General features: G+C 37.0%; 1 protein-coding gene across 3 annotated transcripts; it reads right to left on the bottom strand.

Annotated features, from left to right (window-relative positions):
- Window positions 1–1,995: 1,995 nt before the first annotated feature.
- znf217 (zinc finger protein 217) lies at window positions 1,996–18,066 on the bottom strand. 3 transcript variants are annotated; one of them, XM_065285246.2, is made up of 6 exons: window positions 17,827–18,066; window positions 11,527–13,140; window positions 10,632–10,754; window positions 7,256–8,560; window positions 3,723–3,843; window positions 1,996–3,648 (listed from the first exon to the last, which is right to left on the bottom strand). In XM_065285246.2, the coding sequence occupies exons 2-5, from the start codon at window positions 12,827–12,829 to the stop codon at window positions 3,734–3,736; spliced, it is 2,841 nt and encodes a 946-aa protein (XP_065141318.1). In that variant the 5' UTR covers window positions 12,830–13,140; window positions 17,827–18,066; the 3' UTR covers window positions 1,996–3,648; window positions 3,723–3,733. The 3 variants fall into 3 exon arrangements, with proteins under 3 accessions (XP_065141318.1, XP_065141316.1, XP_065141315.1); XM_065285244.2 differs by having other exon boundaries at window positions 1,996–3,843; window positions 17,814–18,066; XM_065285243.2 differs by having other exon boundaries at window positions 1,996–3,843.
- Between the last annotated feature and the right edge of the window lie 657 nt (window positions 18,067–18,723).

Genomic DNA, 18,723 nt, shown 5'->3' with positions numbered 1-18,723 from the left:
GGTTTTAGTTTTTGTGCAGCATCATATTTTTTTCTCCCTAATTAGATGTTCGTGGCTGTTTTTGCCCCCATTGACTTCCATTATAACAGCATTTTTGAGTGGGTGTGAAAAATCTGTAAAAAATTTTCTCTGCATCAGATTTATGAACATCATTTATTATGAACCAAAATGCAAAAACAACTTCAAATAAACTGAACAATGAAGCAAGAGTTGAGGATGGATGGAGAACTAAACAATCAAATAACTTTTAGTGTGTATGTGTGCACGGGTGTCTGTTCAGTCTTTCCAGCATATCACTGGTCTGCAAGTGTGTCCACCACAACAGATGCAAGTGCTGAATGCCCTTTTTGTTTTGTACACAACATGCATGTTCCCCTCTTCACTTCAGATTTCTGTGGATTTGTGTCTGGAGGGTCAGCTACAGGAGACTGAATCTCTCTCACCAGTGCAGTAGCAACTGGTGTGCGAGGGAGGTGCTCCTCAATACTAACCCTAACCCTACACACACTTGTTATACTCCATATAACTCAATGTACAAACCAGAAATCAAGCTTTGTTTTTGCACAGGCCTACTAAGGGTTAATGGTGCCACATGGTGATCAACAGTAAAAATGATAAATTGTACCTCTTAGGAAAAGGAAACACTGCCAACAAACAAGAATGCATGATTATATGACGTCATGGCTTTGCAATCAAAAATTTTTGTTATAATGGAAGTCAATGGGGCAAAAACAGTAAATGAGGGAGAAAAAAATAAAATCTGAAGCTGCAAAAAACTTTGATATTCCCAAGTCTGTAAAAAAGGTTCAAATAAATCCAGTCCACAATTACTTTTTATATTGAAAATCAGTAATTTTGTGTGTTTTCCCCGCAAATCAGTGACATTACTTATGAACTTGGCGATTAAAGTGTTAAAATCATGTAATGCTGTTATAATGGAAGTCAATGGGGCAAAAACAGCCACAAACAACTAATTAGGGAGAAAAAAAAACTGATTCTGCACAAAAACTAAAAATGCATTAAAGCCCATGTTTTACTAATCTTTGACATGCCCAAGATGGTGAAAAATGTTAAAAGAAATTCTATTATTTATTATAAAAAAAAATCACTTTTATATTGAAAATCAGTCATTTTGTGTGTTTTTTCCTCCCCAAATCAGTAACATCACTTATGTACGGAATTTGGCAATTGAAGAATTTTTTTTTTGTTGAAATTGTAATTTTTGTAAACATTTGGTAGTTTTGATCAGTACTGAGGTTCATTAACAGATTAATGCAAAAAAATGAATCAAATAGTTATCTGATACATTTTTACAGCAGTTTAATTTAGCTTTCCATTGATGTATGGTTTGTTAGGACAGGAACAAATTGGGAGAAAATCTTATTTAAAGTTGTCCAAAATTAAGTACTAAGCATCACGTATTACTAATGATAAATACATTGTTTATGTATTAACAGTAGGAAATTTACAAAATATCTTTATTTAACATGATCTTTACTTAATATCCTAATGAGTTTTGGCATAAAAAATTTTTACCCATACAATTGCTACAAATAATTATCCATCCGTGTGACTTATGACTGTTTGTGTGGTTCAGGATCACATTTATAAAATAAAAATGTGTGTGCATTAACTAATGTTATACCACGGGTCTGTTGAATGCTGTATTCTGATTGGCTGAGAAATGTTCCGTGGGTATGCATTAATTTCTGATAACCGCACACCTAACTTGTCAAATGTTTTTAAAAAAATAGGCACCAGAGCAATGTTTGTGGTAACCGTGGTATAAGAGGAATAATTGACTCCGGTCCTTTGAATTATTTAAAAATAATTGCACCTTGGTTGTGCATTATTTTCTTATAATGGCCCATTGTTTATAATCCTTACTTATTGGATAATGAACTATGATGTCTTGAAAAAACAACTAATGTATCATTTTACTCAATTTCTCTTTATGGTTTGCCAGCCAGTATATAAACTTCATAAATTTTAATAAAACTTTTAGATGAAAATAAAACAAAAAATGACCTTGCACAAAGGCAAATTTTATCTACTCGATCAATCTGATGAAACTGAAATCAGACAAATAACTTGACGTTCATTCCAATGTACACAATTGCTTTATTCTGCCACTAGAACGGGCCAGAGTCCTGAAATACAGCCGTCACAGGTCTGGAAATCCACATTTCACGTTCTGTTAAAGGCCAAAATAACAGCGTTCATACCGAAACATGGACAAGAGAGGAAGGATACATTTTGGCTTCATTTTTGCATGCTTGTGAAAGACAGAACCTAATGCAGCAAAACGAACAACAGAAAAATTGTTAGTGAAAGTGCAAAAGAAAAAATAATTAAAATACCAAAGACACCCCAAGAAGAAAAAAAATGAGCTAACAAACAAATATGTACATGCGGCTGTCGCTCCACTTTAAACCGAACTACTTGCGCAAACCCAATTCAGTGTTGAAACATTTCACGAGACGGGGCCGAGATAAACCAGAACGAGAGAAGGTACGACACCATAAAGCAGCATTGGGATTTGACTTGAACGACATTGACAGCCATCAATTCACTCAGACTAACCAGAGTTAATAGTTTAACAGTAAAAGGAGGGGAAACACATGTTCACGATCAAATGCTTCTTCACAATGAAAAACCCCTTAAATAATACAAAATAATTTAACTCTCTGGTTGCCACACATCTTCCAGGAAGTTAGTATGTAGCACGTGGACAGTAACAGAAAAACCATGACATGCATCTGCCAACATAACACAGAGGCTCCGGTAGAGAACCAAACACACGCGCGCGCGCACACACAAAATGATGACCCATTGATGCAAAACAATAAATACACATCCTTGATTATTAAGTAAAAAAAAAATGAAAATTAACACATTTGGCAGAACTGTTCGGCCACATCAGAGCAATATCACAGTTAAATGTCCATCCTGAGGATTTCATTCAATGTCTTTGTCATCACAGTGAAAAGTTTCCATGCAGTCCCTGCATTTCTTTATATTTAATGTACCTACACAACAGTACACAGTACGTCACCATTGCTTCTGGAGTCTCCGATGAGAGACAGCAACGCAGCAGCTAAATTTATACAAAACAAGATTTGAATAACAACAACAACAAAGGTTACCGTTCTCTGCATAGCATAAAGTTGACCTGTAGGGTGTAAAAAAGATGTTAAACATTAACAATATAAACAATATCACGCAATTAGAGGAGCGAAACACAACACCGCCCCCTTGTTTATTTGGTCAGTGGCGTCCACTTAATACAGCCATTCGGGCTTTTAATAAAAGTACATACAGGCACTTGCACGCTTCGTGGCTTCATTAGTATATAAGCAATTACGACCCGCTGACCCGAAACGGATTCGCAAGTCAACCGGCGTACACGGTAAACAAGAGTGAGTGTGTGTTTTAAGTGCACCGCGGGTGCAATCGTTGCCGTAATGGAATGCAAATTGAATCGAAACGGCGCTCGAGCCTGAGAGGTCCGAAGCAGAGGCCGTTGCCCGTATCCCGCAGTACCGTGTCTGTTAGTGTATGAATCACACCTGGAGCAACATCAAATCCCTTAAACCTTCCCCCAGGGCATTGGTGATGGCGCTATCATTTTCTCAGCTTGTTACAAGTCTGCGGAAAGAGATGAATCACATAAGCGGTGATGATCGCAGCACGTGGCCTTCGAAATGAGATCGGACATTTACCGCGGTTATTTCTATGAGCTCTTCTCCGAAGGTCCACGGCGTTCGTTGCTCATAGGACTGGTCTGGATTCTCCTCTGATTCATGACGGGCGAGTAATGAGGGTAGATCACGGACCTGCTCCCTAAAAGAGAGGAACAGTGTTTAGATTAATGAGGGCAGTAAAGAGGACATGGAGGAGTCGGAAAGCATTAACTTCATGTACTGCAAAAATGACTCTCTTACTTCAGGATTTTGTCTTGTTTTTATTACAAATATCTAAAAGTTCTTAAATCAAGATGCATTTTCTTGATGAGCAAAATGACCTACGGAAATAAGTCTAGTTTATAGACAAAAAAAAAATCTAATTTAAGTAAATTTGTGCTTAAAAAAGCAAAAAAATTGCCAATGGGGTAAGAATTTTTTTTATAAATTTTTATTGAATTAAGTCAAGGTCAAGGTGAACTTTATTGTCCCACAAGGGGAGATTCATAAGGTTAGTGTTCAAAAAGGATAACGTTTCTAGTGAAAGACCCCAAACTTTTAAAGAGCGATTGCATCAGGAAATATACACAGCAAAAATAAGAAAAAAAATTATTCGTATTTTTGTCTTGTTTTCAGTAAAAATATCTTCTCAATTCTTAAATTAAGATGCTTTTTCTTGATGAGCAAAACGACCCAAGATAATAAGTGTAGTTTTTAGACCAAAAATATCAAATTTAAGTGATTTTGTGCATCATTGAATATCATTTGTTGTTTTTTTAATCTGGAAGTTTTTTTACCCATTTACTGCACAATTACTTAAGTAGGCCATAAATTGGCTCATGAAAAATAATTTTTTAAAGAAAAAAAAAATCAATTGTTTTGGACATTGGATTTACTTTAATTTTTTTTTTTTTTTTGACAAACAAAAAGAAAAAAAAAAGTAATTTTCATTTTCACCCTTAACAGGGTCATAAGTGATAATGTAAATATAATGAATGAGTCCCTATGGACATGTGGTCATATATGTTTTTCCATAAACCAGCAGATGTCAGTATTCTAATCCCTAACACAATTTAAAAAAAAATAAGATTTAATTAAGATCGACAATTAAGTGATTTTTTTTTTCTTTAAAAAATTATTTTTCATGTAAAAAAACTTCCACAAAAACAAAGCATAAATGTATAGTTAAGAAGTAAATTGAAAGAAATAGTATATAGTTTTCCATATAAAAAAAAAAATTAATTTCCTTATGCAGTCGCTCTTTAAAAGTTTGGGGTCTATCAGATCAAAATGTTTTTACACACCTTTAGAACAACCAAATCAAGACAAGTTTTTTGTGCATGTTTAGATAGATTATTTAGGAAAAGTCACAGAGTTTCATCCCCCTGAGATGAAAGAAAAAAATGAAGGAAAAGTCCAGTGGGCCCCCTGGGACCCCAAACATTGATTAAGGTTCAGAAAAAAGTTTTTTATTCGTAACCCATTGGCTGATTTTTTTTTGTTTGCTAGTTTATGCACAAATTCATTTAAATTGTATATTTTTTTGTCTAAAAACTAGACTTATTTTATTAGGTCAATTTTCTCATCAAGAAAATGCATCTTGATTTAAGATTTTTTTAATATTTGTACTAAAAACGAGACAAAAATACCAAGTAAGAAAGTTTTTTTTTTTTTTTGCATTGTGAAAGCAACTGCACGACCAAAGAAAATAAGTCTAGTTTTTAGACCAAAAATATCAAATTTAAGTGATTTTGTGCATAAAACAAGCAAAAAAATCTGCCAATGGAATAAGCTAATTTTTGTTGATTTTTTTTCTCAAATTTAGTGTTTAAGAAAAATGTTCAAGAATTCTTGCCCCATTGGCAGATTTTTTTGCTTGTTTTATGCACAAAATCACTTAAATTTGATATTTTTGGTCTAAAAACTAGACTTATTTTCTTGGGTCATTTTGCTCATCAAGAAAATACATCTTCATTTTAGAAGTTTTTGATATTTTTACTGAAAACAAAACAAAAATACGAAGAATTTTTTTCTTGAAAATCATTTTTTATGTACTTCTCAACTTTACAGTTATACGGTGTTGATTTTTTTTACTCTGGAAGTTTTTTACCCATTTACTGCACAATTACTTAAGTAGGCCATAAATTGGCTCAATTAATTTTTAAAAGAAACAAAAATCAATTGTTTTGGACATTGGATTTACGTTTTTTTTTTTTTTTTTTTGACAAACAAAAAGAAAAAAGTAATTTTCATTTTCACCCTTAACAGGGTCATAAGTGATAATGTAAACATAATCAATGAGTCCCTATGGACATGTGGTCATATATGTTTTTCCATGAACCAGCAGATGTCAGTATTCTATCCCTTACACAATAAAAAAAAAGATTTAATTTTTTTCTTTAAAAAATAATTCTTCATGAGCCAATTTATGGCCTAGTCATGTAATTGTGCAGTAAATAGGTAAAAAAAAACTTCCACAAAAACACAGCATAAATGCATAGTTGAGAAGTAAATTGAAAAGAAATAGTATATAGTTTTCCATATTAAAAAAAATGTAATTTCCTTATGCAATCGTTCTTTAAAAGTTTGGGGTCTATCAGATCAAAAAGTTTTTACACACCTTTAGAACAACCAAATCAAGACAAGATTTTTTGCATGTTTAGATAGATTATTTAGGAAAAGTCAGAGTTTCATGCCCCTGAGATGAAAAAAAAAATGAAGGAAAAGTCCAGTGGGCCCCCTGGGACCCCAAACATTGATTAAGGTTTAGAAACAAGTTTTTTATTCGTAACCCATTTGCTGATTTTATTTTTTGCTAGTTTATGCACAAATTCATTTAAATTGTATATTTTTTTGTCTTAAAACCAGACTTATTTTATTAGGTCAATTTTCTCATCAAGAAAATGCATCTTGATTTAAGATTTTTTTAATATTTGTACTAAAAACGAGACAAAAATACCAAGTAAGAAAGTTTTTTTTTTTTTTTTTTTTGCATTGTGAAAGCAACTGCACTGCAAAAAATGATTTTCAAGAAAAAAAATTCTTAGTATTTTTGTCTTGTTTTCAGTAAAAATATCAAAAAATTCTTGAATTAAGATGCTTTTTCTTGATGAGCAAAACGAAATAACAAGAAAAAAAACCCCCAAGAAAATAAGTCTAGTTTTTAGACCAAAAATATCAAATTTAAGTGATTTTGTGCATAAAACAAGCAAAAACAAAAAACTGCCAATGGGGTAAGCAAAAAATCTTGAACATTTTTCTTAAACACTAAAATCAAGAAAAAATCAAGAACAATTTGCTTACCGCATTGGCAGATTTATTTTGCTTGTTTTATGCACAAAATCACTTAAATTTGATATTTTTGGTCTACAACTAGACTTTTTTCTAGGGCCGTTTTGCTCATCAAGAAAAAGCATCTTCATTTAAGACTTTTTTGATATTTTTACTGAAAACAAGACAAAAATACTAAGTAAGAAAGTCTTTTTTTTGCAGTGCTCCAGCATATTGATAAACTTTGACAAATAAATATTGCTTAATAAGAATTTTCTAATAAAATCACTATATAAACTCACCAGAGACCGGTGAAGACATGACAGCATGGCTTGAACTCGCAGCAGTGGGGTGGTACAGTGAAGTCAGGCTGTTGGGCGTGTAGGAGCGGAGTAGGTTGATGACGTTCCAGTCGGTTGGCACGCTGTTGGTAGCGGGCGTGGATGTGACTTTTGCAGGAGCTAGGGGCGAGTTAGACTGCAGTGATGCTTTCACATTTCTACCAGAGGGCACGAGTCGGTTGAAATCCTCGACGAGCCGTCCGGACATGATGTGCGATGGCTCGAAAGATTTGTGTCTCTTGCTGGAGGGTTCTCCGACGTCCATTTGCGTCAAGTTTCGAAAACGGTCTGACAGGTAAAGTTTGCTCGGGTCGGTGGACCACACCATGCCGTTTTTACCCCTCTGACCAGCCGCCTCGTGGTCTAGGTTGGGCCTCGGTTTGGGGATCTCTCTGTCAATGACCAATTTTCTATTGGGATCCACAATGTGATCCGAGATCCTGGATGACATGCCGGAAGGTGGGTCCGAGTCTCTGCTCCTTTGCCCTTCCTTGTGTTGATCCTTCCAGCGTTCCTTTGCGGGAGAGATCTTAGGCATGTGAAGATGTTTGAGAGTCTTCTCGGGGGGTTTCTCCTGCTGGTGGTATGGAGATTTGGTCCGACGAGGATGCTTCCTGTTGAACTGAGGCAAAGGAGTGACGTCTTTGCCTTCGAGAGCCGGGGGGCAGCCGGTGTACCGTTTCTGTTTTTGAGGTCTATATCCGTTCTTTCTAACGTCCAACTTGTGGACGAGCTTTTTATGCATCAGGAGCACCTCAGGGTAGAGGGTCTCGTAAGAGCAAGAGGTACATGTATTGGTCAGTAACAGGTTTCGGGGGACTGAGGTAGCAGATACAGAGAAAGACGCTTTGAGAGAGAGATTGAGTGGAGCCTCTGCGCTTTCCTCCATCTTTAGGTTTACAGGTAAAGGGCATTTTTGGTTGCCCTCACTGGATGGGGTATAGGGGGCTATGGCAGGAGAACTTGCATACTCTTGCTTGACTTGAAAAGCAGGACTTGCGACGGTAATAACTTGCTGGCTAATGGCAGATTCAAGTTTAACACTACGTGCAAGAGGTTTGGGAACGAGCCACTGTTTGTTTGGTTTTAAGACTGGTTTGTCATCTACGTTCTTGGGAGATTCGGCGGCCTTGATGGGATTTTTAGCAGGAATGTTTGGGATCTCGGTGAAGGGCTTGTCCTTGTGACGTCTGTCCAGATGGTATCTCAAAGAGGTCTTCTGTGCTGCAGCGTAATCGCAATATTCACATTTGTATGGTTTTTCACCTGTTACAAAAAGACAATAAACAACCTGTATTATTTTCAAGAACTACTATTATCATAGAAAGATGCAACATGAACAAGTATTTAAATGCGAAATGAATAAATGAATTCATTGTAGGGCTGCAACAACTAATTGATAAAATCGATAATAACCAATTATGAAACTTGTTGTCAACAACGGTATTTAATGCATTCTGACACAGTTTAAGAGTTGTTTCCTCACGCTAAACAAATGCAAAGTGTCAAAAAAAGCTGTTATACGTGTGAGAGTATTTCTGTGCCGAATGCACTTCGCCAGGGTTCGTACAAGTTTCAGAAAGCTTTTTCGAATACGGGTCCAGCTGACGTTTTAAGGGTAAGCCATAAGTGTCACTTCTTTTTACGGGCACTTCCCCCGGAAAACCACGCCTATGCGTCAATCAGCGGGAGAGCGAGAACCGAGGATGCCAAGTTACAGGCATCACTTCATGCGACAGCTTTGTTTTATGGCAAGACTCAAAAATGGCATGAAAGAAAAAGCGTGTTTTTAGATGTAAGAAGAAGAAAGCCAGCATTATGGAAACAATGGATATAGTTTGTTTATACGAGGTAGCAGGGGAGTTTTGCGTGTGTGTTTGTTTAATGCTAGATTTCATTGAAAAGTCCCAACTGTGTCATGAGTTGCATGCTGTAAGTAAGACTTATGCGTTATGTTGGAAATAGACACGTAAGTGCATATTAAATAAACGACACGAACATGTAGTGATTCATAAGTTATCCAGTCAGTGTTGTATAAAGTGTTGACTCGGACTCGCTCCTCCCGCAGTCTGTAACTCCTCCTTCTGAATTTTTTCGTACGTTAACGGAAAGAATCTGTAAAGCTAATCTGTCTTTTATAAATCTGATACAACTTAAGACTCTTCGGAGATATGAAGGATGTAATAATTAACATCAGATACACAGAAACAGCGTGTGTTATGGATGCTTTAATACTCATTAAGGTCTAAATTCGAAGATTAAAATAAGTTTAAGAATCTGTGGCTAAATTTATTCACCAGCACACTCAGTAGACTCAACACTTTTTGTTTATTATCATTTTGACATTTAAAGACGTGTTAATATTTAAGCTGGCACAAACATTTTTATTTAAGGCTTAAAATATCAAAATAAAAAAGTTTATAATGGTAAAACTCTGTAGTAACGTGTGGTTTTTGTACTTTTAAAAGTGCAATATGTAATTTTTAGAAAAATCTCTTGACAGAAATGCAAAATAATATACAAAAGTATATTATTAGGGGTGTATTAAGACCTTTCATAATGAACCTCTTAAACTTGTGCCGCCATGTTTTTACAGAAGCTCTTAACGGACAAACTTTTTTACGAAGTTATCTCCGGCGATGACATCTGGTGGTGGCTACCGTAGCTTTTCTGTGTGTTTCAAAAGCGAGAGGTGAGCAGTGGACTGAGCTTTTGGTTGCAATTCGCAACCTCGCCACTAGATGCTGCTAAAATTTACACACTGCACCTTTAAAAGTACACGTTTACACATGAATACCCTAATTCAGTGCCTTGTTTAGCCAAAATAAGTGAAAATTCAAATTGATTAAATATTTATTTGTATGCGATTAGTCAGTCCCTCCAGAAAAACGTGATTATGCGATCACATGATTCAATGCATAATGAGCCAAAGTCTGCATATTTATGCGGGGGCCGCATTTTGTAAAAACGCACTTTCATAGATTTCTGCTTGCAAAATATCCGGGGCTTGCATGACTTCATAATCCCTGCATTTTCATAGCAAAAAGTCAAATATATTTTAGTGGAAAGTTAAAAATGTTGCATTTACTTCACACATGTGCAGCCATGTCCCCTGTTGTCATGGGAATGTTAGGAAGTGACATAATTGAGTAAAAAAAAAAAAACGTGCTGCAAGATCAAGGATTTTGTCTGCAACAATCACAAAAAAAATTCTGCGTTTTGTAGAATGACTGATTAGTCGAAAAAAAAAAATAATAATTGCCTGATTAATCAATTATTAAATAATCGGTAGTTGCAGCCCCAATTTATTAAAATGAATCAAGTCGCATTCACGAACCAGTATGTGTCCTGAGATGAATATTGAGGTAATAGTTCGAGCGGAAAGTCTTGCCACAGTAACCGCATTTTCTTGGAGCAAGAATTTTCAGCTTCATTTTACCAGACCCATCTTCACTTTTATCTGTAAGAAAAAAAAATGCAAATTTAGCATTCAGGCAACTCGGGCGCATATGGATGATTATATAACTGCACGTATGTTTGGTTTCCAAAGTCATTATTTTTTTCTTCTTTAATATAGTTATATTTTTATTTATTTAATCATTTAGTACTCATTGTAATTAATCACAAAATGTTACAGGCCATAACATTATATTTTCTATACCTTTGTAACAGAGTTTAACAGTAACAGAATTGATTCAGACAACAGGAACTCTATATATATAAGACACTTTTACTCATTATAATGAGTACCAAATTATTAAAATAATAAAAAAAATGAAATGTCATTTGTAAAAGCAGGAAAAATTAACTTTGGACACCAAATAGTTCCCGCATCTATATAATCTTATTCACCAAACAAGATAACTTCCTAATAGTTTTGGAAATAAACCCATTTTATGTATATTTTGGATGCAATTTAATAGAAAACTTTTGAAATGTTACTCCTTTGTCTTTTTGTGCATAAGACCCAATCCAAGTCTGTGATATGGAGGTGTAATGTTTTCACTAACCAGCAGAGGAGGCTCTAAGCTCCGCTATCTGCACAGGCTTGAAAGAAAAGTCTGTGTAAAAGTGCAATGAAACCTCACTTATAAGACAAAATAGCTTTTTCTGTCTTAATATTTAAATTAGTTTTGACAACCACATTTGCACAGTCTAATTCCTTTAATGCCTCCCATAAGCGAAGGCATTTTGCCATTAAAAATAAAGTAAATACACTTTAGTAATAATACCTGGATTAAAGGCATCGACTTGCAGTCCTTCCTCAGAGCCGTCCTCTGAATACTCCTCTGCTCGATCAAGAGATGAACTGCTACAGGAGCCCACGCTCAATGCTCTTCCATCTACAGGTGTAGTTGGGCTCTCCGCTCCCCCCCTCTCCTTCTTATGGATCCTGGAGTGGAGAACCAGCTGATGGTACGTCCGGAAGATCTTGCCGCACTCTTCGCAGTTCGTCGGCTTGTCTTTACGAATCAGACTCTTTTGGTCTGGTGTTGGGGACGGGGTCTCGGCAGTAGGTTTGAGTTCACTTCTCAGACCTCGCCTGACGGGTTTATCTCCGTTCGAAGCCCAAATGGCCCCCAGTTCCTCCTTCTCCGAACCGGAGTCCTCATTTTCAGAGTTGGAGTCCGCGTTGAGCTCCTTAGCCACGTTCGGACCGGCTGCTATCTTGCCTCTGGTGGCCAACTGCCAGGCCTGGTAGGTGTTGAAAGGATCGAGCTGTGCTATCCAGCGTCCGGATGGGTGACTCCGTTCTGAATTGAATCCCCCGGAAGGATGCAACTTTAGGGTTTGCAAAAAAGCCTCCTGAGATACAGGTTGCTCCTCAGCAGGCTGTCTGTCTGCGGATATGCTCTCATCCGCCTCCAGTTCGCGATTGTGAACTTTACTGTGCTCGGCCAGAGCTTCTTTGTTGAGGAATAAGAAACCGCACACCATGCACATTTTGTAAGGCGTAACTACGGGTGATGGGGGGCGGTCTTGGATGACGTCATTAATAGTGGATGGAGTCTCCGACTCCTGGTTTTTGTTTTTCGACCCAGCCTTTCCACCGTGGGTTCTCATGTGGTTCTTGAGGAACCATGGTTCTTTGAAACGACGTCCACAGAGGCCACAACAATAGGTGAAGGAGTCTTTATGCTTTCTCATGTGAGTTTCCAACTCTGCCGCATCTGCAATCGCCTGACCGCACACGACGCAACCGATCTCCTCGGTCTTTTCCACGATCGGACAGGTCTTGGAACGAGCCCTGTCGCTAGGAGTGAGGAACTCCGCTTCCACGCGCAGCACAGCGGGAGCGTGGAACGTCGTGGGATGCTGGGAGAGAAGGTGTGGTCCGAGGTCATCGTGGTGAGTGAAGGTCTCCTCACAAAACATGCAGTCTAGAGGTAGGCTACCGCTAGGTTTATCCGGTAAGATGCCGTGTGGCGTCATGCTAGATCCAGCACCGGGCATGCTGGCGCTGCTGTGGCTAAGGAGGTCATGGCCTAATCCATCAGGACTTTCCACATACGAGATCAGTGAGTGGGTAGGCATGTTTATTTATATAAATAAAGTTAAGTTTATGAGATATTTAAGAAAATATGTTGAATGTTATCTGATGTATGAGTCACTCATCTGAAATGCTGATAGAGGACACGTCCAATAAATATTCTCGGGCCTTCCATGGAATTTGAACCAAATGGTTTTTATTGAACATCAGATGAGTATATTTTCACTGACGTTCAGTAAACGCCTATGATCCATCCTTCTGCATAAAGAAGTTGGCTCCTGCCAGGTGCTTGGGCTTAAACTCCATCAGTTGTTTTTTATGATTCACACGGAGAAATTGTCCTGACAGGCAAAACCTGAAATGGAAGAAAGAGACAAAGTCAGGTGTGGCCACTTTTGTGGAATGCACAGATCAGGATACACTTTCAAATACAGATGATTAAATTAACACGGGCGTATGAATCAAGGCCTCATCTCTTGTTTAGTATTCCTTGAGCTCTGTGACACATGGATATCTAAAAAAACACCCAGACCTTAAAGGGACAGTTCACCCAAAAATAAAAATGATGTCATCATTCCCTCCCTTTTATGTTGTAACCTGCAGAAATTTATTTTACGTGTTCTGAGAAACACAAGGAAGATATTTTGAGGAATGTATGTAACCAAACTGTTCATGAGCCCCATATACTTCCATAGCATTCATTTTTCCTACTATGGAAGTCAATGGGGCTCATAATCGGTTTGGTTACAAACATTCCTCAAAATATCTTCCTTCCTGTTTCTCAAAACAAAAAAAAGGTTTGTAACAAGAGGGAGGAAATGTTTTGGGGGAACTGTCCCTTTTTAAGTTTAATGCTTAGCTTAATATTCCCACACACCCTAAACTGGACCAAAGAAAATCGTTAGGAAAAGTTTTGTTTCTATACATCTTAAACAATCTTGTGCTTATAAGCTGTGGCCAAAATTTCATTAAGAATTTACAGTTTCATTAGCTGCGTTTCCATTACACATTTGTGTAAAACGTTAGCGTTATCTTTTAAAATGTCGACAAATGACTATCGCGAAGTGACGCATTTTCTATTAACTGATGATATGGGGAAGAAAAGTCGTTTTTCCTCTCACTAGAAGTCACTACAAACATCACGTTGACTGATATCCCTTCCACCCCACGAGGCATTATTTTTAACCAAAAGGGAGACGTAAGAGTATTATCAAAAAGCGATAACATATGTGTTTCTTGGAGGTAATAATACATTATTTTTTAAAACAAAAGAGATGTAGGAGTGTTATCCAAACATTATTGGACACATTACGTTTACACCTGGTATTTAAATCCGTCTCTTTTGTCCACTTTGGACCGCTTCTGTCCTGAATACTTTGAGGGGGTGGTCTGTGAGACGGTGGGCGAGTCTCTCTGCTCTCATTCAAACGCGAGCGGGAGTAATTATGAGTTTATATGGACGCAAACTAATATTATGTCAGAGTCCACTGCTTGTTTAGCAAGTAAACATGCTGCACAGAGTTTTGTATGTGTGTATGTAAGAGCTTTCTCTGAATTTTCAGCGCAATTGATGAAATAGAATCGCGCAACTTTCACGCTTTCTACGGAGAACACCCGCAGTAGTTTTATCAATGAAAGGCTAAAAATAGCGCTGTTCACGGTATGTTCACGCCAGAAGTCAAAAAAAGACGTAAAACTTGTGTTTAATACCCCAGATTAGATAAATGGGCGGAGAGAAGGCGGTCGCGTGTGGCTGTTCGAACACATTCAACCACATTTGCGTTCCGCAACTCCAAAGCGATCCGATCGAAAGTGGTTTCGACTACCTCTGGATGTGGTCGAAAGTGGTTGAAAGTGGACACGTTCAAAACGTTTTGAACACCGTTTACACCTGGCATTAACGTCGTCCACTTGTGATCCGATCGACGAAAACGCATGTTAATGCCAAGTGTAAACAGCCTCAAAGATTAAGTGCATGCATTGAATAAAGATAGATATGTATTAAGGCAAGTAAAATATTGAAAAACGTTGTAGTTTTCCTTTAAACTTGGGAGCAGACACGTACTGAGGTGTTTCAGAGTAATCTTCAAATAATAATTATGTGACTTACTTGCATCAGGTGACCTGAAAATGCAAATAAACTGTTTCCATTGCAGTTTTGTGAAATATACATTTACAATGCCTGAAAACAACCTCATGCAAGTGTATAAACTTTTATGTGATATATAGTTTTTGTGAAATTGACGCATTTCCATTGGCAATATTTTTTAATTTGCAATGTCAATTCGCGCAATTTAAAGGGTAATGGAAACTCAGCTATTGTTTAAGGCAAATTGCAGAGTTAAATGTAGTAACAACCTAGCGGTTAAAGATCTGGGCAGCATGCCAAAGATTGTGGGTTTGACCCTAATGCATGTGAATTCTGAATTGGAAGTGAACCAGCAGCTAGTGGCCTCCTGAGGACACTATGCTAGTATACAACGGCCGTGTCCTTCACAAAAGTCCTTAATGCTATGTAAGTGGGACCGTCTTTGCAACATGCCTAATCTAGGTGAGTACACAGTAACTTCAAACGTTAAACTTTATGCTGCCAGAAACATAAGAGTTCACAGACACGAAGCAATCTTAACTGCGTTCTGCATCTATGAAACTACACAACAAGAAAAGAAATCCTATTCAGATCATCAAAACTGACAAAATGCCGCTCTTCAAAAGCATTACACTCTGAAGCAACAGGAAGTTGAAGTTTTATGCCTATCTACAGTGCTGTCCGTCACAATATCTGTGAAACCTCACACATAAAGCTTTAGGTGGAGACCCAGCATTGTTCTGCAACCCTTTAACCAAACTTCAAGGCTGAAAAAATGCCAAGAGATAAGAGGAGCCCCATTTATCTTTCTCTTTAGATATTACACAACACCCACAAACAATATTCATTCTTATTATGGCGGCCTAAAAAGTTGAGGAAAGTAAAAACTTTACAAACAAATACCATAAAGTAGAGGTATTGATGTATTTTACAACCATTAACATTCTTATTAAATAATCTATGGCTAATTTTTACAAGCATAGCATACTTTCACAAAAGAAAGCTGTGTATTAAACAGACTTGTGCTTTTTTTAACGTATGGTGTTAAAAAAACAGGGAACGTTTTTAAAAAGAATGCTTCAGCACTATAGATCTATCTATAGACTAACCACTGTTGAAAAAAGAAAAGTGGAAACACACTGTCATGAATTCTGCGACGGTCTTAAACACACAAATTTCTTATTCTGCTAATATTTTCTAATGATAGACCTCGCATGCTGTCTGCAGCAAAGAGCACATAGATAAAGGCCATGTTTTTTTAACAGCTATTTACTTTCATAATAGTAATAATCCAACAGATCTTCAAAGCAAAAGGTGTCTTGTAAGTACTTGTAAGTGTATACTACTGCACATAAAGTATCAAAAGATATATAAACAATTTAAAAAGTGCAAAATAATATAAAACAATTGCATCATTATAATGGAGTACAAACAGGGTGGGTTAACATGCTAAAGACCAGCTGCTGCTTGCCTTGTGCTTTTGTTTGGGCTCTGCCATGCAACCTGTTTACAAGAATGGAGTTCTGCCCTCAAAACCACCCATCTATCCAGAAGTTTTTCAAAACACAAAGTTTCAATCATCACAAGTTAGTTATAAAGCAACAACCGACACAAGCAAGAAGATAAAAACAGGCTGTTAATAATAATAATAATAATAAGCTAAATAAAAACCGTTGATTTATTATTATTACTAGGACTGAAAGATATCGAAATTATCCAGATAGCGCAACTAGTCATATCGCAATATGCAATGACATGCAATAACTACATGACTTTAAAGAAATGTTATGTATAGGCAAAGTTGTTGGTCAATGCAGATAGCAAAGAGATTAATGAGAGAGACAGAGAGAGAGAGAGAATGCTAAATGTTTGATATAATTGCCACTTTTTAAATATATTTGAATATAATGTAAATTGATTTTACAAGCTTAAGGCATATCATATATGTGTGTGACGTGTGAGTGAATAATCTTATATGGGATACACATTTACCTTCAGATGGATGGACGTCGAATAACGTAAGAGATGGCTTTGATTAAAAAGACGCTTAGTGACGTCACAACAGGCCAGGTTTTAAAGTATCGTTTTTTTTAACAAACATTAAAGCAACAGTATATCCGGAAAGCGTTGTAAAGAAAATAATAATGCTTATACTCTTATCTCGTGTGTGTGGAAGCATGTCTTTAAAGTAGCCGTAATTTCCTGACACGTGATCATATCTAACTCGATCAGCAACTCTACAGACTGCTCGTTATTTTACTACATACCTCTCCAATATACCTGCATTGCCTCGCTTTCCTTTTTTCTTTTTTTTGGGGGGGCATGCGGTGCACTCCTCCCTTTTTAACTACTGATGTTAATTTGCATAAGCAGTTTTATAACACAAAAAAACCTATATGGACAAGAATAACTACTTATTGTTATATTCATTGAAGTATTGAAGAAGTATAAGAATAACAAATCCTTATTATAAAATTAACACCATCCTGGCAATACCAACCACATACAAAAGTTCATTCTTTGTAGCTATCTGAATAACCTGTTGAACAATAGCAGCATAAAACACTAACCTCCAATTTAAAAAAAAAAGCTATTGTTAGTTTAACATAACATAGTGGATGGCGAAATAACGTTTAAAGTTTGTTTTTAAGGTGATGGCGAATACTTTTGTCGGACTGTTTTCTATTCTTTCCCCTTTCAAGTTAAGGAGGAACATCAAAAGATCTTAATGCAGTTCCTGCATTACAAAAAGAGACATCAACTTTATCATCATCTTTCATGTCGTACCATAATAAAGTGTCGATGTTTAACTCAAATATAACATTTTCCTCAGTTTGGTAACTTTAGTAAGGGTTAGATCAACCTGTGCTCGTGGCTATAATAGAAAATTTGGCTAACGACACGCTAGCGATGAGTAATATAGAAAATAAGGAACTCACCCTCCATACCTACCATTATATTCAGAGTTCGTCAGGTACTTTTATTCTGTGCTAACAATCGCTATAGTAACGAACAACGTTTATGGGATGTTAAACGGTCGCTGGTTGTCCTTCTCACTGGAAATCTGATTAGCTGAGTTAGCCAATTGTTAGCCGGACGAAATGCCTTGCTTTCAATGTTTGCAAATCACTCACTATGCAGCTGTTGCGTTCAGAGAGTGTGTATGTGAGGGAAGCGCGTTCCCGCGAGGCAATCGGGCGCGTTCATAACGTTCTATGGAACTTGGCGACGCGCGCACCTTTGATCACGTGACCCGCTCAACTGTTCTTCATCGAGTTAGTCCTGATTGTTACAAAACAATTGTGGTTTACAGTTAGTTATGGGTTTAAATGATCTATGCTATGCTAGTTATGAACGTATTTTTATTCACACGGATGTCTTCCGTTAGCAGTGATGATATTGTAATTAAAATACAGTTGGCCTAATTCATCGGCATATGCATGCATTGCATTTTGCAATTGTAAGCACGTTGCACCATCGTGCCACAAACGAGCATTTACAAACGAAACATCTGCTATTTTTTATTTCAGCAGTTATCTATTATTGTCTCAAATAGACGCGGAAAAACTGGCTTTACCTGCCTTTCTATTCATTATTAAATCGTCTTGCGTTGTGATTATTCTGTAACTGCAGGAAATTTGGCTGTTATTTGAGAGAGCAGATACCTATCACGTCCTCAGCACTGCTTTCCTGAACTCACACACAGACACCATGTGGGCTGGGGGGAGGGGTGGAGGACAAAACATAAAAACACACTGATGTAAAAGCTATAGATCACAGCTTGTTAGTTACACTATTGGTTAAAAGTCAACATCACGTACGTATTTAGAAGTGAAGATCTGTTGTTGG

This window comes from Paramisgurnus dabryanus, chromosome 21 (genome assembly GCF_030506205.2).
Source record: "Paramisgurnus dabryanus chromosome 21, PD_genome_1.1, whole genome shotgun sequence".
NCBI classification, from domain to species: domain Eukaryota; kingdom Metazoa; phylum Chordata; class Actinopteri; order Cypriniformes; family Cobitidae; genus Paramisgurnus; species Paramisgurnus dabryanus.
Note: the sequence above shows the minus strand (reverse complement) of the source record. Positions and strands in the feature narration are given on the sequence as shown.

Coding starts and splice junctions, on each gene's coding strand:
- znf217 (XM_065285244.2), bottom strand. CDS start 12,829: ATGCCTACCCACTCACTGATCTCGTATGTGGAAAGTCCTGATGGATTA. Junction 8,561..10,631: donor TCATCTCAGGACACATACTG/GTTCGTGAATGC, acceptor TTTTTGTAACAG/GTGAAAAACCATACAAATGT. Junction 3,844..7,255: donor CATGTCTTCACCGGTCTCTG/GTGAGTTTATAT, acceptor CCTCTCTTTTAG/GGAGCAGGTCCGTGATCTAC.